The 23245-nt window shown below is 60.4% G+C and overlaps 2 protein-coding genes across 3 annotated transcripts in view; one reads left to right on the top strand and one right to left on the bottom strand.

The window, feature by feature from the left end:
- Position 1: 1 nt before the first annotated feature.
- On the top strand, positions 2-8631 carry Sgsh (N-sulfoglucosamine sulfohydrolase). Its single transcript, XM_015504089.2, is given in 9 exon segments — positions 2-40; positions 43-91; positions 2167-2327; positions 3882-3987; positions 4230-4380; positions 4673-4829; positions 5142-5223; positions 6407-6610; positions 7352-8631. Coding segments are annotated over 9 exon segments (1509 nt in total). The 3' UTR covers positions 7912-8631.
- Positions 8591-23245, bottom strand: part of Card14 (caspase recruitment domain family member 14) — a 23701-nt gene continuing 9046 nt past the window's right edge. The window contains exons 7-21 of one of the 2 annotated variants that reach the window (XM_048797512.1): positions 23058-23183; positions 22441-22590; positions 21390-21515; positions 19299-19441; positions 19046-19140; positions 17555-17615; positions 17121-17310; positions 15410-15536; positions 14902-15139; positions 14006-14069; positions 13386-13494; positions 12356-12529; positions 10632-10753; positions 10168-10283; positions 8591-9584 (exon numbers count right to left, since the gene is read on the bottom strand). In XM_048797512.1, the coding sequence (XP_048653469.1) occupies positions 9377-9584; positions 10168-10283; positions 10632-10753; positions 12356-12529; positions 13386-13494; positions 14006-14069; positions 14902-15139; positions 15410-15536; positions 17121-17310; positions 17555-17615; positions 19046-19140; positions 19299-19441; positions 21390-21515; positions 22441-22590; positions 23058-23183 (2049 nt within the window). In that variant the 3' untranslated portion in view covers positions 8591-9376. Of the gene's footprint in view, positions 9585-10167; positions 10284-10631; positions 10754-12355; positions 12530-13385; positions 13495-14005; positions 14070-14901; positions 15140-15409; positions 15537-17120; positions 17314-17554; positions 17616-19045; positions 19141-19298; positions 19442-21389; positions 21516-22440; positions 22591-23057; positions 23184-23245 lie in introns of both variants that reach the window. The other variant, XM_048797508.1, reaches the window with a different exon arrangement.

Raw genomic sequence — 23245 nt, forward strand, 5'->3', positions numbered from 1 at the left:
CATGCACAGCCCCGGGCCCGCCTGCTGCGCGCTGCCTGCTAGGTCTTGGGACTCTGCCGCGCGCGCCCCCGGAACGTGCTGCTGATCCTAGGTGAGTGCAGCCACCTGGGCACTACTATTCCCACGGCCACCTGTTGCTGCCCCACAAAGCGGCCACTTGCCCTCGCCCCAGCAGTGCTCGGTGCTGACCCCAGCGTGCCTGGCTGTACAGAGTCACTGCCGTTCGCACCCCATCGCTCCTCACTGCTGCCCACAAACTCTTCGTGGTTGTCTCAGTGGAGAATGCAGTGGGGTCTGGAAGGGTCAGCTCCCTTGCTCAGTACCCCGATTTCTGTCCCTATTCCCGTCTGGCCTTGCAAATCCCCTAGCCGTATCCAGAGCAGCCAAGGCTGCCCTATATGGTGCCAGCAGAACCAGCTGGGCAACTGTGCAGGACTCAGGGGTCAACAGAGCCCAGAGAGCGACTGGAGACCTCTCAGGTGCCCCTCCTCACCCTGTGAGCTTAACCTTCCCCTTTCAGGCTCCAAAGCTGTGGCTCAGCTTTCCAGGCCCCCACAACCCACACACCCTCTCAGAAACCCCAAGTTCCTGCAGGCCCTGCTGGTCATGAGACTTCCTGTTTGGGTGACCAGGACTGGCATGTGACACCTCAAACCCTTTTGAGGTCTGGCTTCCTGCCAGGCCCACTCTCTGATTAACTTTGTGGTCTGGGGCAGGCCATTCAGCTAATTGTAAGGTAAACAGCTCTCTTGTCAGCCCCCCTCCCAGGGGCAGGAGAGAAGAGTCTGCCCAGGGATCCATCCTGTCCAGACTGGGATTAGTGCTGGAGCCTTCCAGAGCCCAGACAATGGGGCCCCCAGGGTTGGGCTACAGTAACAAGGAGCCACAGACCAGCTGTCTTACAATCAGACAGTTATTTCTCATGATTCTAAGGCCCCCGTGCCAGCAAGGTCAGGTTCTGGGGAGGGCTCTCTTCCTGGCTTGCAGATGGCCACCTTCTTGCTGTTTTCTCACATGGTAGGGGAAGGCCTCAGTCCTTAGATTTGACCCCACTTTAGGACCTCATTTAACCCTCATTAGAGACCCTGTCAACAGCAGTCACATTGGGGTTGGGACTTCAACATATGAATCCGAGGTGGAGTTTGTCAGTCAATTGCTGGGCCATAGCCAAGTGTAAGATGTCTGAGTGGGCTTGGACCAGGGCAGTATTTCCTCCTCGGCTGTGGCAGGATGCATTCCAAATGGCAGGACCTCAGCATCCTGATCCACCCTCCCAGGCTGCTTGGCTGCCATCACTCATGCCCAGTATGTCCAGCAGGATGGAGGATGGTGGCCCAGCTGGACCTTGGCCATTCACCTCTGTTCAAGGAGTGGGCAGCCTTTGAGGCAGGTGTAGAGGGGGTTGCCCTGGGGCTCCCAGAGCAGAGGGAAGAAGCTTGGTGTGGCTGAAGAAGCTGGGAGGCCTGTCCCCACTCCCGACTGCCCCGCTGTGTGGACATGGGCTTTGCACCTCACCTCTGGGCTTCGGTTGCTTCGTGGTCTCTAGGCTTTGGGGAAGGGGGCTGTGTGTCAGTGAGAGGCGGGGATGGAAACACAGAGGAAGATTCTCAGAGGTGCCCTGGGCCAGCTCTCCTGGCCACTGCCTTGTACAGCTATAGATCTTGGGATGCCCAAGCTTGGGTTGTGTCCAGCAACCCCCTGTGACATGCTGGGTTGCACTGTGCTGGACTATCACGCACCCATGGACGTCAAGCTGTGGGGTTGTCCTGCCCCACGCGTAGCATGTCGGCCCCCTTCATAACATACCCACCTGGGTGCCATGCTTGCTGGATACCAGGCCCACCTGGGTCTTATCCCTGCCTGCTAACACCCCCCAGGCATCCTGCCTGCTAGGTATGCCGCCTGGCTGTCATGCCTGTCTGGGTTTCACGTGTGTAGGGTGTCAGGCCTGCCCAGTTTCACGTGTGAGGTGTCACGCCTGCCTGGGTGTCACATGCCCTTGATATTATTCCTGCTTTGTATCAACCACTCAGATGTGCTGCCCGCTGGGTGTCTTGTCTTCCCTGGCATCTGTGACCCAAGCCTCCGCAGCAGGACCCATCTCCCCGCTCCCACACACACTGTGCCTCTGACCCAGCCCCATGTCCCGTCTCCTGCCTCCCCCAGCGGACGATGGAGGTTTTGAGAGTGGAGTGTACAACAACAGTGCCATCGCCACCCCTCACCTGGACTCCCTGGCCCGCCGCAGCCTCGTCTTCCGCAACGCCTTCACCTCCGTCAGCAGCTGCTCGCCCAGCCGTGCCAGCCTCCTCACAGGCCTGCCCCAGGTGAGGGCCACTAGGGGCCCAGGGCCCAGCCTCGGGACCCCCGCCTCCCTAGGATGCTGCCACTTCCCTCCCATCCCCAAGGCAGGCACAGTGGCCAGTGTCAAGGGCAGACCCCGGCTCTGACTCCCCACCCACCAGCAGAGCAGGCTCCATGGCTCCTCCCTCTCTGTGCCTCAGTCTCCTCACCCGTAAAGTGGAGGCCCAGCAAGACTTGGCTCACAGGGCCCAAGGGGTTGGCCGAACACGGCTCTGTGGGCAGAGCACGCAGCAGCCTGCACACTCAGCCCAGCCGCTGCCCTGCAGTGTGGGGCACCCACCGTGGCAGGACCTTCGCCGTTAAGGCGCTTGCTCTTTTACTGTTGTAAGAAGGACGTGACTTTGACACCCTAATGTTTATTTACTAGTTTGTAGTACTAGGGATGGCACCCAGGGCCTCACGCATGCTGGGCAAGTGTTCTGCCACTGGGCCGCACCCCAGCCTTCTTCCAGTTTTATTTTGAGGCAGGGTCTTGCTCAGCTGCCCAGGCTGGCCTTGAACTTGCAACGCCCTGCCTCAGCCTCCTGCGTAGCCGGGAGGCCACGCAGGCCACGCGCCCGGCTGCGTGGCCCATGTATCCCGTGGCACTAGTGCGTGCCTTCATTTTGCTCAGCCCTACCTGTTCATCTTCAGAACTTGCTCCTTTTCCCAAACGGAGACCGTGTCCCTGTTGAACACTGACCCCCCAGGGCTCCTCCCCAGCCCAGCACCCCCCTTCTGCTTTCTGTCTGAATTCGACAACTAGGGACTCCCGTGGGTGGGACCATACAGCATTTGTCCTTCTGTGACCAGCTTGTTTCACCTAGCATGTCCCCAAGGTTTGTCCCTATTATAGCATGGGTCAGAATTTTTCTCTTTTTTGAGGCTGAGTAACGTTCCCTGGTACAAGTGGTCCCATGGTGCCAGTCGGCTCTGTTGGTGCACGTGGTGGCTTCCACCTCTGGCTGTTGTGAGGACAGCTGTGTGATCGTGGGCGTCTGGGCTCTTGTCCTGGGTGTGCGTCTTGTGATAGTCCCTTGCTGTAAGCAAGTGTGTGCGCTCCATGCCTACCCCGGGGAGGCCATGCTGAGCAGAAGGCGCTCGTGGTCACCGTGTGTCTCCTGAGGGGTTCCTCCTGGCTTCTGGGCGGTGGGGGTGGGGAGGCAGGGCTCTTCCTTTCTTCCTCGTTGTCCCTCTTCCTAGACCAGCTGAAGCTTTAACATGTGTGGTTTCTTTGACAGCGTAAAATGACTAGGTGATCAAGGCAATAGCAAGAAGTGTTCCCTCATAATCTGCAAGGTGTGATCGTAGCGGAAAGGTGGAAGGTGCAGGGGCTCACAAAGCGGGGAGTGAAAGCCACCTGTCCCGGGCACCTCCAGGTTCTCTTCCTCTTGCCCTGGCCCCGCTGCCATGGCGGGGCCTGTTGGCAAGAAGCAAGACGGGGAGGAAATCTCCCTGGGTGCTGGCCATCTGAGAGGGGCGTGGGTGAGCCGTGAGAGCAGGAGCCGGGGCCCAGCCTGACGGGGTCCTTCCCGCAGCACCAGAATGGCATGTACGGGCTGCACCAGGACGTGCACCACTTCAACTCCTTCGACAAGGTGCGGAGCCTGCCGCTGCTGCTCAGCCAGGCCGGCGTGCGCACAGGTGAGGCGCCATCCCCCTCTGCCCTGTAGAGAGAAGTCACAGCCTGGGAAGTCCACCCCTGAGCTACCCTTAGTTCTGCCCTGGACACTTGTCCCAAGAACCTGGGCTGTAGCCTCCTGGCTGGGCTGGGGCTGCACAAGAACCAACCAAGGGTCTGGGCTGCCTGTCTGCCGCTGTAGCACACTGGGCTAAGATGTGAGGGGGATAGAGAGGACCCTGGACCAGCCTCTGCCCGCCCCCAGGCATCATCGGGAAGAAGCACGTGGGGCCGGAGACCGTGTACCCATTTGACTTTGCGCACACAGAGGAGAACGACTCCGTGCTCCAGGTGGGGCGGAACATCACTAGGATTAAGCTGCTGGTCCGGAAGTTCCTGCAGACTCAAGATGACAGGTACGGGGAGGCCCCCTGCATTGCTCTCCCTGGTTAACCTGGACATCCCAGAGTCTCCAGCGGGGATTCCTGGAGCCCCCAGCTGCTGGGGTGGGTTGGGAGAGAAGGTCCCGGACACTCAGGGCAGAGGAAGAAGGAGCGTGGGGAAATCGAGGCAGTGAGGGTGAGGGAGGAGTAGGCGAGGCCGAGAGGCATCCTGGCTAAATAGTACAGGGCCCTCAGGGTGGAAAGTCGAGGTAGTGGCCCAGCTGGCCGACCTCGACCTGGACACCGAGCCCTCCCCCACATTCAGGCCTTTCTTCCTGTACGTTGCCTTCCATGACCCCCACCGCTGTGGGCACTCACAGCCCCAGTACGGAGCCTTCTGTGAGAAGTTTGGCAACGGGGACAGCGGCATGGGGCGCATCCCAGACTGGACACCCCAGGTCTACGACCCTCAGGATGTGCTGGTAGGAGGGGTCCCTGCCGTGACCACCTGAACCCAGGACCCTACCCTGCTCGCGCCCCTGGCCCCAGATGATGAGATACTAGCCCAGAGGAGGAGACCTCTGCTTAAGTGGGGTTCAGACCCCCTCCATGGGGCCACAGGGCGCCCTGGACACGGGAGGTGACCCTCCAGAGCAAAGTTGTTCCACTGATCCATCCACGGGAGGAAGATGGCGGCAGGCCCCAGGGAGAAGGCTGGCACCTGTGTCTCCTACCCCAGTTCAGTGGTGGGTCCCCCAATCTGAGCCTGACTTCCCACCCTCCTACCTCCCCAGGTGCCTTACTTTGTCCCCGACACCCCAGCAGCCCGAGCTGACCTGGCTGCTCAGTACACCACCATCGGCCGGATGGACCAAGGTGGGTTCTAGGAAGGCAGGCTGTGAACCCTGCCCTGGGTTGGGTGCCCCTCAGCTGGGTTAGGTCAGCAGAGGAGGGTCCTACCCACAACAGAGTGTGAGCAAGGGTCGGTGTGGAAGGCCCTGTGCCAGGCTGGGCAGGCGCAGGTGGCCCTGTCTCCAGGGGCACCTCAGCCTTCTCCAAGGTCACCTGCTGCAGAATTCTCCTGGCCAGGCCCTCAGGTGCCCCATAGGCTAAGTGAAGACTCCAAACACCCTCCCAGCAATGGGGTCCGAGTCAGGTTTGGGTTGGAGCTGCCTGGATTGTGCTGAGGCGGGACCCGGGAGGTGTGCTGGTTTTCTGTGGCTGCTCTAACCAAGTACCACAAACGGGGGTGCTTAAAGCAGCAGAATTTTGTGCTCTTCCTGGAGGCCAGAAGTCCGAGGTAAAGGTCTGACTGGCCTCACCCCCTCCAAAGGCTCAGGGGGTGTCCAGCCTGTCCAGCTTCTGGGGCGGGGAGCCCTTGGGTCCCTGAGCTGTGGGAGCGCTGCTGAGCGTCAGCCTCCACCTCGTGTCCCTTTGCTGGGTCTTGTCTGTGTCTCCTGTTCTTACAAGCACCCTTGTCATTGGGTTTAGGGCCCACCTGGGGACTTCAGGATGCTCTTGTCCCCAAATCCTTAACTTACATCTGCAAAGTCCTTTTCCAAATAAGGTCATCTTCTCAGGTTGGGGGTGGACATATCTTTAGGGTTACACCTTCAACCTGCTGTAGCAGGTGGGGGCTTTTATCATGTCTCTGCTGGTGCCTTTAGGGGTCCTGGTAATGGTGGGTGAAGGGAAAGTCTGTCTTCAGGCTGTCCCTCTTGACTTCACTGGATGGATATGAGATTCCAGAAAATACAGAAACCAGTGAGGGGCAGGAGCAGCCGCCTGGGCATGCCGGTGGTGACAAGGGATGACCAGGTCCCTGGAGGCCCCTGAGCAAGAGGCCTGGGTTGGCAGGAAGGATCCCAGGGGTCTCTGGGGAGGTAGCATGCTCCAGCCCCGGACTTAATCCCCAGTATGTGGGTGGGGGGCACCAGGGGTGTTGTAAGTCCAGAAAGTGACAGAGCCCAGCGGCCAGGTAATGAGGTGCAGGGTAAGCACACTTGCCCAAGTCCCTCTTCACGCCTGCAGCTGAGCCTGTGCCCCTGCACCCCGACAGGGATCGGGCTTGTGCTTGAGGAGCTGCGTGGAGCCGGGGTCCTGAACAACACCCTGGTCATCTTCACGTCCGACAATGGGATCCCCTTCCCCAGCGGCAGGACCAACCTCTACTGGCCGGGTACCGCCGAGCCCTTGCTGGTGTCCTCTCCGGAGCACCGGAAGCGCTGGGGTCAGGTCAGCGAGGCCTTCGTGAGCCTCCTAGGTATGGCTGTGTCTGCCTCGGGCAGGGGAGGGTTGGAAGTGGCCATCTGATGGGACTGCTATGGGCTAGGCCCGGCTCTGCAGTGTGACCCAGCCGTGACCCAGGCAGGGAAGGGACAGCGGCCCCTTTACATGCGTGAGTACCAGAATCACCTGGCACGCGAGTTAATGTCCAAATCACACCCCAGAGTGCCTGACAAGTTCCCCCGGGGTGCCAGCACCGTGGGCCTGGGGCCCCACTTTGAGAAGCACTTACCCATGGTGCCCTAAGGCGGCCCTGGGTGGTCGAGTCCCACACTGCAGTTGCGTAGGCAGAAGCACAGGTGCAGGAAACTGAGAGGCTGAGCAGAGCGTGGCCCAGGCAGGAACTGGCCGTGCTCTGCCCTCTGCTCACAGGAGCCGCGGGCAGGCTGGTCAGGGCAGCTGTGCCCCTGGGTCCCCTCCAGCTCAGGCCCATGTCTCTCTTAGCCCCCAACCCTGAGCCAGGGACGCTGTGACGGCACGCTGCGTGAAGGGGCTCCCTGCCTGGGGCGTGCACCTTCCTGGGGTTTTAGAAGGACTCCAGCTATCACCAGCCTGGGCCTCTACTAGTAGAGGCCAAGTGGCCCAGGGATGACCCGACCCTGAGGGTGTCCTCCCAAAGCAGCACCCCTGCTGCCAGTTGCTTCAAGGCTTAGACACAGCTCTTCCCCAGGCTCTGCCCTCAGGGACCCTCCTGAAGCGCCCTCTACTTTGCTTCCAGATCTCACGCCCACCATCTTGGACTGGTTCTCCGTCTCCTACCCCAGCTATACCATCTTTGGCTCCAAAACCGTCCAGCTCACGGGCCGGTCCCTCCTGCCAGCACTGGAGGCAGAGCCCCTTTGGGCCACCGTCTTTGGCAGCCAGAGCCATCACGAGGTCACCATGTCCTACCCCATGCGCTCTGTGTACCACCAGAACTTCCGCCTGGTGCACAACCTGGGCTTCAAGATGCCCTTCCCCGTGGACCAGGACCTCTACGTCTCGCCCACCTTTCAGGACCTCCTGAACCGCACTGTGGCCGGCCAGCCCACGGGCTGGTACAAGGACCTGCACCACTACTACTACCGGGACCGCTGGGAGCTCTACGATGAGCACCGCGACCCCCGCGAGACCCAGAACCTGGCTGCCGACCCACGCTTCGCCCAGGTTCTGGAGGCGCTGAAGACCCGCCTGGCCAAGTGGCAGTGGGAGACCCACGACCCCTGGGTGTGTGCCCCCGAGGGCGTCCTGGAGGAGAAGCTCTCTCCACAGTGCCGGCCACTCCACAACGAGCTGTGACGTCCCAGGGCGCACACAACCAGCACCCTCGCTCCTCTGTGACGTCAGGTGTCACACGGCCTCTCCTCTCCTGAAGGGGAGAACCCATATGCCCTATCTCCTCCCTCGGGGGGAATGCCACCATAGCAGGGGACACTGTTGTCCTCAAGTCTGAGCCGTGCCCTGGCACAAGAACTGTAGGGGGTAGCCCGGGACAGGGTGGGATCCCCAGCCCATGCTTTCAGGGTGGGTTTGGGGATCCCAAGACAAAAGGGCAGGGACCTTGATCAGTGTTAGGCACCAGGGACATTGCTGACCCCTCCACTGGAGGCAGCCGGACATGGCCTCTGGCGTTACCTGCCTGGCTCTAGGTTGGTTGGCTCCACTGCTTTCCTTTGCCCACAGCCACGCATCCGCCCCAGGGGTTTCTCACTGGTTCTTGGTGGTGACAGGTTTAGTCCTGGGACCTTGCTGGGCAGAGCTGGTCCTTCTTTCTGAGCTGCTGGGATTGAGGTGTGAAAGGGCACCTTCTGGCTTGGGTTGCTTCTTGTGTGACGCCAGGGTCTGGCTCCATCCCTGCCTGCCTCTGCCTGCCCAGAAACTCAGCCTTGAAAAACTAGACAGAGGGTCCTCTCCCTCTAGTGGGGTCCCTGCACTCCACTCCATTTGGGCCTGGGGTGGGAGGAAACAACAGCCAGAGCCCTGTAAAAGCCTTTTATTTCATAAAACACATGGAATCCACTTTCTGAACTCATCTATGATAGTAGCAACCTGAATTCTAGGACAATGTCCGGTCCAGGGACACTTTTTGAAAATGACATTCAGTCTACAACAGCCCCAGGAAGTGAGTCAAGTCCAGGTAGGGGCCCTTGCCTAGTAGTCCAGGGCCGAGCATGGAGGCCACCAGGCACAGGCCCACTGAGAATACTGTTTAGGAACTTTATTTACAGGTGAGCATGCAGGTGTCTGTGACCCAGAGGGACTGACACAGCTCCCAGCCATCGGGAGCTGAAAAAGTCAACCAGGGCCACATTGCACGGGGTCTCTGCCTCTGCCCTGGGCAGGGGTGGCAGTAACCTTGGGGACACTGAGGCTCCCAGCCGGCTGCTCCAGGGGCTTTGGGAGGTTCCCTTTGACATCTTGAAATGTGAAAGGAAGGGCAGCTGGTGATCAGATTGGGAGTTTATCCAGTTGTCCCAAGAGGCTGGGGCCCCTGGCTCTGGAGAGCCCACGCACACACTGCAAAAATGTTCCCAGGGCCGCTGGTTCAGCCCATGCCACGCCCTGGTGAAGGGCGGAGGGGTTACAGTGGGTATGGGTGACCACTCTGTGCCCCACACGTGGTGAGGGTGCAAAGTGAGACCCCAGCCAGAGGGGGAGCCGGGCCTGCATGCTGAGCTGTCCCAGCTGTGTCCCGAGGCTCTGGCAAAGGACAGGATGGCAGTGACATGGGGGTCCTCACAGCCCAGGGAAGGATGCCTCAGCGTCAGTAGGGGCTCTCCTCCGTCCACACCACCTTCTTCTGCTCATCTGCGATGGCCAGGCGGACACAGCCCAGCAGGACGTCCACGTCACTCCAGGCATCAGGGGCCAGGCTGCTGTATAGGCAGGGCACTTTGTCCAGGTCGGCCTCCTCCTGCCTGGCCGCCTCCAGGAGCTGCTCCTCCGAGGTGCCCAGCCGCTGCAGGCCTTTCCTGAGTGGCAGAGACCGTGGGGCTTCAGGGCAGAGCAGGATCACCTGGCTCCCCAGGAGAGAGCCAGAGGCACAGCACCTGCCCAGACACCCCTGGATGCAGACAGTGGCCCACCTTGAGGGGACCTCATAAAGAAGCTAGGACTGAGCCGGGCACAGTGGCGCACGTCTGTTTTCCCAGTGCCTTGGGAGGATCACCAGTTCAAGGCCAGCCTCAGCAACTTGGAGGCCCTAAACAACTTAGACTCTGTCTCTAAATGAAATATTAAAAGAGCTGGGGGTGTGGCTCAGCGGTGAAGAGCCCCTGAGTTCAATCCCTGGTACCCCCCCCCGCCAAAAAAAAAGCTAGGACTAGGCCCCAAAGTGATTTCCACCAGTGGGGCAGTCGAGCTAGGCCAGGTGGCAGGTTCTCACCTGGAGAGGGCAAGTAGACCTTCGTCCTGAAGTTGGGGGGGTATGGTGTTTCCAGGGCCAGAGCAGCGTGAGCTCTGGAAGCCCCTCAGCGGGCCCTAAAGCTGGACACCTGTGCGTTCTGCAGCTCGGTGCCCGTCCAGCCCCACTGCCAGCCCCCAGTGGGCACCTACTTGAGTTTCTTTGCATTCTTCTCATTGATGGAGACATGGACGATGATGGGGAAGATGTCCATCTGATGCAGGCTACGGACGCTGTCCAGCCGGACATCAAGGAGGGCGTGAGTGTTCTTATGGGGAGAGAGAAGGAGGAAATTAGTCAAGATCCTGTGTCTCGGGCCTTGGAGGAGCTATGAGGTACAGAGGCTCGTACTCATAGCTCCTCCCAGGGACCATCTTCCTCGCTTGAGCCTCAGGCACCGGAGCATTGGCATCTCCATTCTATTCATGCATTTGCTAAATGTCTCCTGAGTCAAGGGACCTGAGGATCCAGGAGTCAGCTTGCCAAGGTCCCATGTTTCTGGGTCCCTTCCACGGAGCATCCAGCTGGGGTGTCCAGGGCCCCAGAAGTTGTCCCCAAATCCTCCCAGCCCAGGTGGGAGCTGCGGTCCCTGGAGCAGCCCCAGGCCCACCCCTACCTCTTCCATGAGGGACTCTACAGCTTGGCGTGTCACCCAGCAGCGGCCATGAGATTCCTGTCCCTCCTGGATGATGTCCCCTCTCTGCCTCCAGGTGTCATATTCCTCCTGGCTCAAGTATTCTATAGATGACATCGGGCAGGGCCGTCACACCTGGCTGCACAGGGATCCTCAGGGGACCCACGTGAATACCCCTCCCCATGGGTCCCACTAGCCGGCCCGAGAAGCTCTAGGGTGGTCACTTCCCACCAGGAGGAGTCTGTGCTGGACACTCCCACCCTGAAAGACCTGGACACTGCAGGGGCAACCACCAGGGTCGGGACGTGGATGGGAGAAGAGAAAGATGATGGGCGGATGGGATGGGCGAGCGGATGGATGTCCAACTTCTTACGGCTGGACGTTCCCTCAGCTCCTTAGATCACTGTTGTTCATCCAGGGGCACTTTACCCTCAGGGGACATTTTCAGGGGCTATAGCTAGAACAGGGCTCTGCTATGACATCCAGTAGGATGAGGCTGGGGTGCTGCCCAACACCCTCTAACGCCCCCACAGTGGACACGGCCTGGCCACGCGAGTCCTGGTGTGCAGCTGAGACCCCGCTGGGTGCAAACCTGGAGCCCTCCGGGCCCTGCTCCTGAGTGGCTGTCCTTGTCTTCCAGGCCCCGGCTCAGAACTGCACCCCCCCCCTCCTGACCACCCCACCACCTCGGCACCCCTGATCTGGGGCTGCCAGGTGCCCTTCCTTCCTGCTGAAGCTTTGCCAGCACCTCCACTGGCCCACGGCCCTGAAGACCCTCTCTGGGTTCTGCTCTAGCCACCTCCCATTCTGTTTTTGAGACGGGCATCAAAGGCCAAGCCCCCAGGTCTTTGCACTGACTGGGCCTCCCCGACCCGCGTGCAGTGGCTCAGGACTTGTGCCTTTGCACATCTGCCCACTGCCTGGGGATTGGCGGCTCCCCCCTAGAGCTGCCCCTCCTGGCTGGCCCCCGGTCCCTCCCACACAATCCACCACTACCCCTTTGGGCCACCTACTGGGGCTCTGCCCCTCCCATGGGCCTGCCCCATGTAGGCCCAGGCAGCTGTTTCTGAAGAAGTGGTGGGACTCGGCATCTCCAGCTGCCCCTTGGAGCCTGGCCACGGTCAGTGCTCATGAAGGAACCTCCTAGGCCGCGCCTGCTTCCTTTCCTCTTGGAAAGCCAGAGGTGGCAAAGACACCTGGGTGTCACCCAGCACCTGCCAACAGCCTCTCCTGCTGCCCGGGATTGGCGGCTCCCCTGTGAAACCGCCTTGAGTGGCTCGGGGGCAGGTGGCCCTCCAGCTGTGCTACCCCAGTGGGTAGAAGCCTGTTTGCCAACAGTGACTGTCGGGGTGGAACAGTGCCCCTCATTCATGTCCACACAGAACCTCAGATGGAACCTTAACTTGGAAATAGGGTCTTCAGAGCAGGCCAGGTGAGGTCTTGCTGGGTTGGGGGGGTCCTAAATCTGATAACTAGTGTCCTTACACGAGAAGGCCATCTGAAGACCCAGGGACACAGTGAGGTGGGAGCCTTGCAGACCCGGGCCAGGGAGTGCCAGAGGTCCCCAGAGGCTGGAGGAGGGAAGGGAGGACCTGCCCTGGAGCCCCGAGAGGCCGTGGCCCTGCGGAGGAAACCCACACCGTGACCTTCACCTGCTGCCTCAGGAGCAGACAGAGCCTTTCTGGCAGGGCCAGGTGAGAGCGCACCTACTGGGCACTTCCTAAACCCCTGGAGGAGGCAGAGCTTCCTGCTCAGGATCTTCCCGACCACCCTGGGCACCAGGAGCACGGGCCGGGGCCGGGAGGGCCTGTGGGGGTGCACCAGGCTGTACGGCGCCAGGGTAAAGCAGCTCTCGGCCCAGAAGCACGCGCTGGAGCAGTCTGTGGAGGAGAAGGCTGGTGAGCAGGGGCGCCAGGCCATGGCCACCCCTCGGAGCCCCACTGCTGCCCCAGCACCTACAATAACAGGGACTCAGTTCAGCACCACTGATCACGCCTTCCACCCCACCCCAGGCCTCCCAGCATTTCCTTGACTCAGTAGTAAACAGCGGGGAGGGGGGTGGGCTCTCCAGGCTCAGGGCTGATGACCTTGACATCCTGTTTGACCCCTAGAGGTCACAGAGGAAGCAGATTTTCTCCTTCCAGAGGAGGATCTGGGAGAGCCCAGCCCCTTCCCCAGTCCTGCCCCCAGGGCTCCAGGTCCCCAGCCTGCCTCCTTCCTGGGCCCTTCCCTCTACTCCTGAGATACTTGTGCTGCTCTTGGTCCTCAACAGCCACCTTGTACTGGGCACTGAAAGAAAACTTCAGAGGGAAAATAAACCAAAATGATTCTTCTTGTTCTAACTTGGCTTCTGATGGTCTTCATTGAGCAGTCTTACCTGCCTCGGGGTCTGTGCCAATCTGGCCTCTACCATGACCTCGTGCACACACTGGTGGCTAAGTGACCATCCCAGGGTCCACTGGCTTGCATGATGTTGCTGGGTTTCAAGTTTTTACTATTCCAGAAAGACGGCCATGGATAGGGTTGTGCCAGTGGCATCTGCACTATTTCCCTGGGGCAGGTCACAGAAGTCATGGAGGAGGGAGTGACAGTTTGGAGGACATCACAGATATGTAGCTTAGTGGCGTCCAGAAGGGCATGTAGACATCAAATACAGTTTTTAAAAAACCGACCCTGGCCTGGGCAGGAGGCCTCAGGCTGAATAAGCTGGCCACCCAGGCAGCTCCCGGGCCTCACCTTCTGCCCTGCTGGGGTCCTGGCCCTCACCAAAGGATGAGCACAGAGGACCATCCTTGGCTCTGTCCATGCTGACGATGCGCACCAGCTTCTGAGTGCCCCCGGAAGACTGCCACGGGAGGGACGGGGAAGGGAAGAGGGGTGACGCCACCACACAGGGCCTGAGGCCCAGCCTCCCAACCCTGCCCCCAAGCAGATCCAGTGTGGTCTCTAACCATCAGGCTGTGCCCAGTGGACAGGGGCAGGAGGCAGGGGAGAGGGAAGAGCAGCGTCCCCACACCTAAGCCCTGCCGGCTCTGGGACAGGACCATCCTAGCTGCCGCTTGGTGACAGATGGGTACTCAGCAACCCGCCCCGTGCTGTGTGCAGAGGAAGGAAGAGGACGACAAGCAGGCAGACGGGGCCAGGCAGGTGAGGCGTGGAGCAGCTAGTGTGAGAGCAGGACCCACTGCGTTTGCACAGAGTGTTCCAGGGGCTGCGTGCAGGGAGAGGCTTGCAGACCCCTGCAAAGGTCTGGAGGGCCCATGGGGACAGGCGCTGCCCTGCTCAGATCAGCTCACACCTGCCCACGGGACCCCGGGCCCACACCCCACACCCTCGCAGCCCACCCAGGGCCTCACTTTGCGGGCAACCGTCCGCTGTTGAGTCACGTCCTGGATAAGGGTGATGAGCTGCTGCTGAGCCCTGAAGGGACAAGGAGAGGCCCCTGCCCAGTTGCCATGGCTGCTCTCGTGTCCAGGAACACCAGGCAGGAGAGGTGTCCCTGCCCGCTGGGCTTCTAGCAGGAGTGCTCAACCCTGGCAACGTTCACAGTCCCCAGGGCTTAAAAAAGACCCCAGGGCCTAGCCCCACCCCAGATGCTCACTCAGGTGTTCTGGGGGGAGAACCCGTGTACTCTAACGAGTGGCCAGGCCAAGGACCTGCTCGGGAACCTTGCCACTGGCACTGCGGGCAGCCCATGTCACTGAGAGCTCGAGTCAGACATGCCAACGGGCAGCCTCTCCCAGGGCCTGCTGGGGCACTCACAGTGGACGGGCGAGAGGTGCTGGACTGGAACACCTCTGTGCACCTGAGCCTCCCGGGTCCCCACAGGTCACTCTAGGACGTGCTCACGGGGAGGGTGAGCCGCTCTTTGCCCAGTTTTCCCAGGACTGAGGGGCAGCCCTGGATGTAGGGCTTTGGGTCTTGGGCAAACCAGGGGACATTTGGCAAGGTGTAGGGACACTTTTGACTCTCACAACTGGGGGTGAGGCGTCCCTAGTGTGAAGGCCCCACCAGGGTGACCAGCCCCAGTGTGATAGGGCCAGGGCTGGAGCTAGAGCTCTAGAAGACCTGAGGTCCCTCCTTGTCCAGGGTAGAGCCCCTATCAGCAGGAGACCCCAGCAGTGATCTGGGCCACAGCCCTTCTGTGGAGTGTCCATCCCTTCCCCCTACTCCTGAGTAGGGCTCTGCAGCAGGAGCGGAGGACAACATCCCACGGGCCTCTCCGGGATGAGTGGGCTTGACGGCTCCTCACCGTGGGTAGTTGGGGATGGCCCCGTGCTCTGCGTCCCTCATGGTGTAGGGGTTCACACGGTGGGCGCACCAGCAGCCATGGCCCTGGAACACGGTGTCTGTGACGTGCAGGACCTCATTGCAGGGCACCTGCAGCTCCCCCGGCCCCTTCGCCTGCATGGCCAGGTTGACCCGGATGTAGAAGGAATCTCCTGAGGTCACCACTTTGGCCTCCAGGTCCTGGACCAGCTTCTTATAACCTGATAAAAGGGGACATGAGGGACTGAGAAGCTCACAAGGAAGGTTCTAGAATGTGAAAGTAGGACAGAAAGAAGGGCCCTCCCCCTGTATCTTGGAAGATAATTGGTAAAGTCAGCGGGTCGAGGGCTTCCAGCGTAGGGGCTGGGGACTCAGGGCACAGCTGACTGAGCAGCTCTGGGGAGTCTGGGTGCTGGGCTGTGGCCCAGCTATGGGCCAAGGATGGGGACGAGGCTGGGTGGCTGAGCAGGAGTGAGGGGCGGCACCCCTACCCTCAGTGTTGACCTTCACAGACAGGCAGCAGAAGCCGTCCACCCTCCGGAGGAGCCCCAAGGCCTGCTCCAGGGTTGTGTTCTCCAGGGTGGCCTTGAATGAGGGCTCTGTGGCCTCGTGATCCACCTGAGGGGCAGTGCCGGGGTCAGCATCTTGGACCAGGACTCTGCAGTCACATTCTGAGTTCAGAGAAGCTGGGCAGGGGCTTGGGGCAGGCATGGTGCAACCCTGCAGAGGGACGCTCTGGCCTCCTCAGCTGTCCAGGCACCTTGCCCAGATGTGGCCACAGCATTGGAGCCTTGTGGCAGGCTGTGCAGCAGGACAGGGAGGTGGTTCTGGAAGTTGTGTGGACTGCACCAAGCACATTCCTGGGCCCTGGGGGCCACCCACCAACCCAGCCCCGGCCCCTCACCCCTAAAGACCACATATCTTTGTGATATGCAGTTTCCTCTCTTGAAAATAGACTTCTGTTCTAGAACATTCCGGAGTGTTCCAGACCTGGGCTTGTCAGGCTTGAGACTCCTCACTAGGGGAGGGGCTGGCCCACTCTCTCCTGGGGGCTGTGGGTGTGGAGCAGCATCCTGGTGCTGACCTCTCAGTGGGAAGGCACCCCCCGCCGCCTTCCCCACCTGTGAATACTCCCAACAGGGCCTCCACTTTGCTGTTGGGTTGAGTTTAGGAGAATGTGCATTTTTGCTATGAGATAAAAATTAAGCCATGTCTTCGGCCATTAGGACTGAGCTGGCCCAAAGGACACCAGGACTGTCTCCAGTACCACAGAGGGACTCTGCTACTTTACCACCCAGCTGGTGGCTGGGACTCCTGGGACTGCAGAGATGTCACGGGGGCCTTCTGCCAGGGGTGGAGTGAGGGATACCTAATGGCATCCTGCTAGGAGACAGGTGTCTGTCCAAGCTAAGGACAGCTTCACTGTGGACGGCCTGTGGCAAGAGGCTCAAAAGACACTCCTGCCAGGGCACTGGCCCACCCTGCCTGGCCCTTCTCTGGGCCCTCACCAGCCCCTGTCTCCTCCTGGCCCACGGTGAGCCTTGGGCAAGGGGGAAGCCTGCTTTGCATGTTTCTTGGTATAACATTGGTATATATTTAATACTTGAAGTTTAATAATTCTGGTTTTGAGGTCACGTCACAGTCACCCTCCCTGCCCTGTGTACTCCATCAGTACATTTATGTTCTCTTCTGGTTTGCACATTTTACAATAAAAAAAAAATTAGAAAAATGCATTTTGCACGAGGATCACAAGCCTCAGCAACTTAGTGAGGTCTTGTCTCTAAATAAAATATAAAAGAGGGTTGGGATGTGGCTCAGTGGTTAAGCACCAGGGGTTCAATCCCAGTACCCCCCACCCCAAAAAAAAAAAAAGTCCCTGGTCAGGGCTGGGGCACAGCTCAGCGGTGGAGGGCTTGCCAGTACACAAGGCCCTGGGTTCAATGCCCAGCACTGAAGGGGGAAATTAAAGACCCTGTTCAGAACCACCCCAGTAGCCTTCTCACCTGTCCTGGCAAAGTCCCAGCTTCCGAGCTCCAGGTTTCCCAGAGGCCAGGCTTGGAGAAGCTTGGCCTCCGTCCTCCCCAACCTCCCCTGGAGATGAGGGCACACCTCACGCCAGCCTGGTGGGGCTGCGAATCCACCCGCATCGCACCCACCCCGCTGTGACTGCAAGGAGGCTGGCGGGCCCTCGCCCACTCTCACCGTCACGATCTGGGTGCCCGGGCGCAAGGCCATCCCATCTGCTGCTGAGCCTGGAGTGACCCGGTGAATGAAGATGCCCGTGAGGTTTCCACCAATGACACTGATCTGCTCCAGCAGTGCACGTCCCTGGAAGGCCAGCACCGTCACCTGGCTCAGGATCTTGCGGGCTGGCCTCCGCCGCACAGGGGCGCTGCTGCAGTGGGCAGAAGCCGAGCTCAGGTGCTGCCCAGGACAGGGCAGCCAAGGCTGTTTCCGCCTTGCACCCCCACGCCCCGCCCCGGCATCTGGAATTCTCCTCCTCCACCCACAGTGAGCCTTGGGAAAGGGTGAAGCCTGTCTCCTGGGAAAGGCTGTCCCCTCCCCGTGGTGAGAGGACGTGGTGGTCACGCTGTGCTCTCTCAACCCCCAGCTTTGGTTCCCCAGGCACAGCTCACCTTTCAGGGCTGTCCAGGCTCCTGGAGGACAGCTGCGGGCTGCCCTCAGGCTGGGGGAGGTCTGGGAGGAAAGTGGGAGCTTAGCGGTCACAATTCAGGGTCCCCCACTGCTGACCCCACTGACCCTGTGCAGCCACAGCACCCCACCCCCACCCCGACCCCGCCGGTTCGGCACCCCCTCCTGGTCCCTCGCTTTGCTGACACTGGAAGGTCTTTTCCTCCTCCTCTTCCTCTGTGCTTAGCACCTGATCTCACCTTTCCTAAAACCAGAGGGAGCACTGGGAGCTGTGGGTCTCGGGAGCCCTGCATGAGTGGCCGACATCTCTGGACATGGGGACGTTTCTCCCAGAACCTGGATTTCTGATTTCACTTAGAAAGCCAATCCAGCACGACTGTGGCTGGGCCTGCCTCTCCACAGGGGCGTTTCTGCACGGCTGCATCTTGGGCTGGCCAGTGGCCAGCAGACCGTGGCAGGTCAAGGACTAGATGCTCCCCTGCTCCCAGGCTCTAGCCTTTGACTTTGCAGCCCGTGAGCAGGAGGCAGGTGCCCTGGAGCTTTAAGCCTGTGCTTCTCACCCTGCAAATGGACGGCGAGAACCAGCGGAATCGTAGGAACCTGTGCTCAGCTCAAGGCAAACATCCATTTGTGATTGTGCTTAAAATCCCAATTAAATCAATCGTATGTGCTCTGGATATATTGGGGGTCAATGCCACTACAGTGTTTAAAACTGAGGCATCAGGCAGAATCCCGCCCGACAGAAGCAAAGAGGACCAAGCACTTCCAGGCCATGATCTCACAGCCAGCTGCTTGCCTTGGGTGGGCCGTCTAAGTTTGCCACTGTTACACATAAAAACATGTCTGAGCCTGCAAGGTTCGGGTTTCTGGTCACTGGCACCCACAGACCCACAAGGCCACCTGTGCAGAACAGTGCGGGGCACTTGCGCCCCCTGGTGGCTACAGGGTGATTTGCAGATGGGAGCTAAGCACCTACTATGCCGGGAGCCAGTATTCTCAAGGGGCTCACGCACCTGGGAGGGAGAAGGGAGCAGTCCAATCACAGACATGAGGAATAAGCCCCAGGAGAATCAGAGACCAACACCCAAGAGGGGGATGCTCCTAGCAGGTGGAACACAGCCTGTGGTGTGCCCCGCCAGAGCAGCTGGGCACCTAAGCCTGTTAGTGGCCTCCTGACAGCCTGGGAGGCCCAGTGGTCCAGAGTAGAGCAGTGGAGGACACACATGCTAAGCTGGACATGGCTATGAATAACTCCCCCGGACTCTATGTGAGGCATAGAGACAGAGACCCCACTGAGCAGAGAGCAGCTGGGCTTTGGTCTGAGTGGCCAGGTGGTCAGTCTGGACAAGGGGTGAGCTGAGGTCAAGCTCACCCCTACCTGCCAGTCCTCAGGCGGTCTCATGTGTGGCCCTGCAGCTTGGCCAGCAGCCCGGGATGGGTGGACACTGCAGAGGTCTGGGGGTGATCACACTCACCTGCCCTGTCCAGAATCTCGTAGTCCAGGTCTGTGTCGTCCCCCTTGGCCCCCGGAGGGGCTCCTAGGTCTACCTCCAGGATTCCCGGGAAGCTTCTGTGAAGCACAAGGAGCTGCTCAGGTCATGTTGCCCGCTACTGCAGGGGCCTGGCGGCTCCAGTCCCTTCCCAAGCAGCTGTGTCCATGCCCAGATGGTCCAGGGGCTAGCTCAGTGTCCCCCGTGAGCTGGACCTCATGGTTGCATCACACTCTACCTTAAAGACTCGGGGTCTTCCCGGAAGTCCTCTGTCACCCGCTTATACAGGGACTGCTGGCTGGGAGGCACAGGGCTGCTGGAGCGGAAGCTGTCCATGGGTTCCCGGCTGGACGTGGCGCTCAGGTCCCACCAGAGCTGGGACTGGAGGAGGGCGGTGGAGGGTGGCATCACCGAGAGGGGGTGCGGGAGGGAAGGGAGAGCACATCAAGGTCCCGACCCTGGAACCAGGATCTCTGCAGCTGTTTTGTGTTTAGTATTGCTGGGCTCTCAGGATCCTGCTGGGTGGGCATCCTGTTCCATCTGGTGCGGAAAGCCACCAAGGCCCGGAGAGGCGCAGTTACTGCTGGTGACGGAGGAGCTGGGCTCCTGGAGGGAGGCTGCTTTCAGAGCAGGGTCTGACGAGGACCCCAGGAGTACAGAGTTGCTCTGAATTTACTTTCTGAGAATTCCCTGAGCCCCTAGTGAGTGCCGAGCCCTGTGCTAGTGTCAACGTATCCCTGAGGACAGGTGTTCTTCCTGGGGTAGGGGATCCATGGGCAAATGCACACCAGGGAGTGGGGTGTGCCTCAGCAGGGTGTGGACAACGTGGGCGGGGAAGCCCTGGCGCATTCCTGGAGGAAGAGACAGAGGAGCCAGGTGGGCAGGCATGGGGCTGTGGCACATTGTAGCTGAGGCCCAGAGGAAGCCACGAGTGGGTCCCTGGGACATCACAGGTGCAGGAGGGAGGGAGCCAGTTTGGAGCTGCTGAGGGCCCTTTGCTTCCCAGTCCCTACCACGGCGGCCAGGAGGGATGTGCTACACCTGGGGCAGTGAGGGCACAGGGCGGAAGCCGCTCCTGCCCAGCATGGCGTCTGGGTGGCTCTGGCCGTGGAGTCCTGGTGCAATGTGGAGTGGCCCCGGCTTTGTGTGTCAGGGTTCTGGGGAGCACGCCTGGCTCTCCACAACTGTCCAAGAGGTTGGCCAGCAGGTGGGCCTGAGCAGGTTGCCCTGTGGGATGCAGGACAGTGTGGGGAGGCTATCATGCAGGAAGGAGACACCAAGGCCAGCTGGGGCAGTGGCCCAGTGCGCTAGCCTGCCTCCGGTCCTCTCTCCCAGCTCATGGTAGCCCTTAGCAGGGGTGCCTCTGCCTCACCTTGGGCATGCTGGACCCACATGCCCTCTATGGTGAGACCACCTCTTGGCTTTGCCAGAGGATATGAGCAGGTTCTGGGGACTCAAGGTTCCAGAGACTGCAGTGGGTCAGACCACCCAGGAGCCCTCTAGGCCCAACAGAGCTGCACCCCCAAGTTCACGTCCACTGGTGACCTGAGATGTGCCTTTGGGACTAGGATCTTTGTGTGAAATGGAGCCCCGATGGAGTCAGAATGGACCAGAGGGGCCCTGACTCCCCCAGCCTGGGCCTCCCCACCTGGGCCTCCCTGCCTGGACTGTGCCCAGGGGCCTGGCCCAGCCTGTGGTGCTGCCAGAGATGGTGGAGCCTCTAGGAAGTAGGGCCTGAGGGAGGAAGTTAGGTTGTTGGGGGCGGCCCTCAGAGGGGGTGCTGGGACCTGCTCCTCTCCCTCTCTGCTTCTGGGCCACCATGAGGTAAAGGCTTTGCTTAATGCCCCCTACTGCCTCACCACAGCTCACACAACAGAGCCAAGCAGCCACGGCCCAAACCTCTGGAACCGAGTCAAAAGGCTGTTGCGAAGGTTTAACTTCCATTAAGTGGGATGACCTCAGTCATTTTGTGTCTGCATTAGAAAGCTGACTAACACATGTTCTCAAAGGAGGAAACGTGGGCCCAGAGAAACCACAGGGCACATCGCAGGAAGATGCAGGCAGAGCCTGGAGTGATGTGGTCACCAGCTGAGGAGGCCAGGAGCCACCCGGAGCTTGGAGAGCTATCAGAGTGTGGCCCTGCTGACACCCTTTGATTCTAGATTTCTGGCCTCAAGAGCTGCCAGGGAATTGGTTCTCACTGACTGGACTCTCCCAGTGGTATTGACCTCTCCCCACCGGGACCAGGGGGTGGAGATGCCCGTGGTCCAGATGGAGGGTGCCGGGGCTGTGCGTGGCAGAGCAGCTGGGCAGCAGGAGAGCTGCTTACCTCGGTGGAGCTGAGGAGGCTGCAGCTGCTGTCCACCCCTGGGCACACCGCATGCATCCGCACCAGCCGCTGCTTCCCCCGCGGGCAGGGTTCCCTGGCCTCGCGGGCCTCCGGGGCCTCCGCTTCCTGCTTGGGGCCAGAGGGGTCCTTAATTCAGGAAAGCTACCTGGGGTGCCCAGGGCTTTCCAGTGGGTCACTGCCCCGCAGTGTCTTTTCATAGGCTTCCAGGAAGAACAACCCCTGTCCTCGGAGCAGGGGACCCCAGCGCGCAGGAGCCGGCCACCAAGGAGACCAGCAGCACTGGAGAAGTGGCGTCTTAGAGGAGGCGTGAGTAAAGACGGGCTATATAGATACTTAACACAATGTGTATTCTACATAGAAAACAGGGCGCCTGGGGGACAGCTCAGTGACAGAGCACTCCGCCTAGCGAGCCCAGGGCCCTGGGTTCTGTCCCCAATGCCACGAAAAACAAGAGCAGAGGAGAAAAAGAAAGAAGAGATCCCGGAAGGGACCGAGCTCCACACCCACAAGGAGCATGGTTTGCCTCTTGGTGGCTGTCCCTTTACGTGTCTGTGTGTCTAATGCCGTTGGGGTGAGGAGGAAGAGCCGCTGCCCCCCCACTCACCTCTGCTGAGTCCCCAGCCCCAGGGTGCCTGGGCAGCACTGCCTGTGGTCCAGGACCAGAGGGCTCTGACCTCTGGGACCAGAGCTCCCTTTGCTACTCGCTCTTGGACACGACTCTGACATTTTGGAAAGTGTCATCTATGCACGGCTGCCCATGGAGCCGCTCTCCACCAGGCCCCGGACCTCTGCTAACCCTCCCCGTCTGTAACAGGCTGGTATTTTCAGAAAAGGGTGTGCCCGTGTGCTTCGTCAAGACGTCAAAGCCCCACCTGCGTGTGGGAACTGGCAGGCAGGCAGAGGGACAGCTGGACAGCCTGCCTGCCGGGGCTGCTGTGGCCCAGCCTGGGCTCAGCTCCTCCTCTCCAGCCCCCTTCCTGCCGCCTCCTTGAAACAGCCCTGACCCTGGTGCTGGCCACAGAGCACTCACCCCTGCTGTGGGCTCTGCCCGTAGCTTGCAGAGCTGGGTGCGCAGCTCGCAGACCTCAGCGGTCAGCTCGAACACTCTTCTGCGGAGGGAGTCCTTCTCCGTCAGGCTCTGAGAAATCGCCAGCTGGGCTCTGTCCCTTGCAGAGTACGCCTGTGGGCCAGAACAGGACAGTCAGGAGGCTGGGCCATCAGACGAGGGGGCCTCAGCTGGAGAAGGCACCACTGCTGGTGGGCATTTCCCGGGAACTCTCCCAGCGAGGAGACTCGCACACCGTCCCCTTCACTCCGTGTATGCACATGTGGTTTTAATAAAAGCCACCATCTGGGGTGGACTTTCTTAACGTCTTGTGCCGGGAACGAAGGCAGAGCGTGTAGTGGCGCACAACGGAGGTGGGGGAGTTAAGAAACCTCGTGTAGACCAAGGAAGGGGACCTTGAAGTCTGGAACCAGCCTCCATCGAGGACAGGCAGAGCCTGAGAGTGTCCCCCAACCAGCAGCCCTCAGCCTCACCCAGACACAAGTGTGAGGCAGCAGAGGTGGCACGGGCTCCCGAGCTGGACCAGCGAGGAGTGAGGGTGGCCTGTGTGTCCTCCTGGCCCTGGCCCAGCTCCGGGGTACCTGGTCACGCTCCTTCTGCAGCTCAGCCACCTGGCCCTGCAGCGCGTTCATCTTCTCCCTGTACAGCTCACAGTCCATCTGTGTCTTCCGGAACTGGAGCAGGGTCTGCTCTTTCTCCTCCCAGTACTAGACAGAGGGGACAGGGCCCTGGAGGTCAGTGGGTCTGAGGGCCTGGGTGGGGGAGGGGC

The sequence above is a fragment of the Marmota marmota genome, unplaced genomic scaffold (assembly GCF_001458135.2).
Source record: "Marmota marmota marmota unplaced genomic scaffold, marMar, whole genome shotgun sequence".
NCBI classification, from domain to species: Eukaryota; Metazoa; Chordata; class Mammalia; order Rodentia; family Sciuridae; genus Marmota; species Marmota marmota.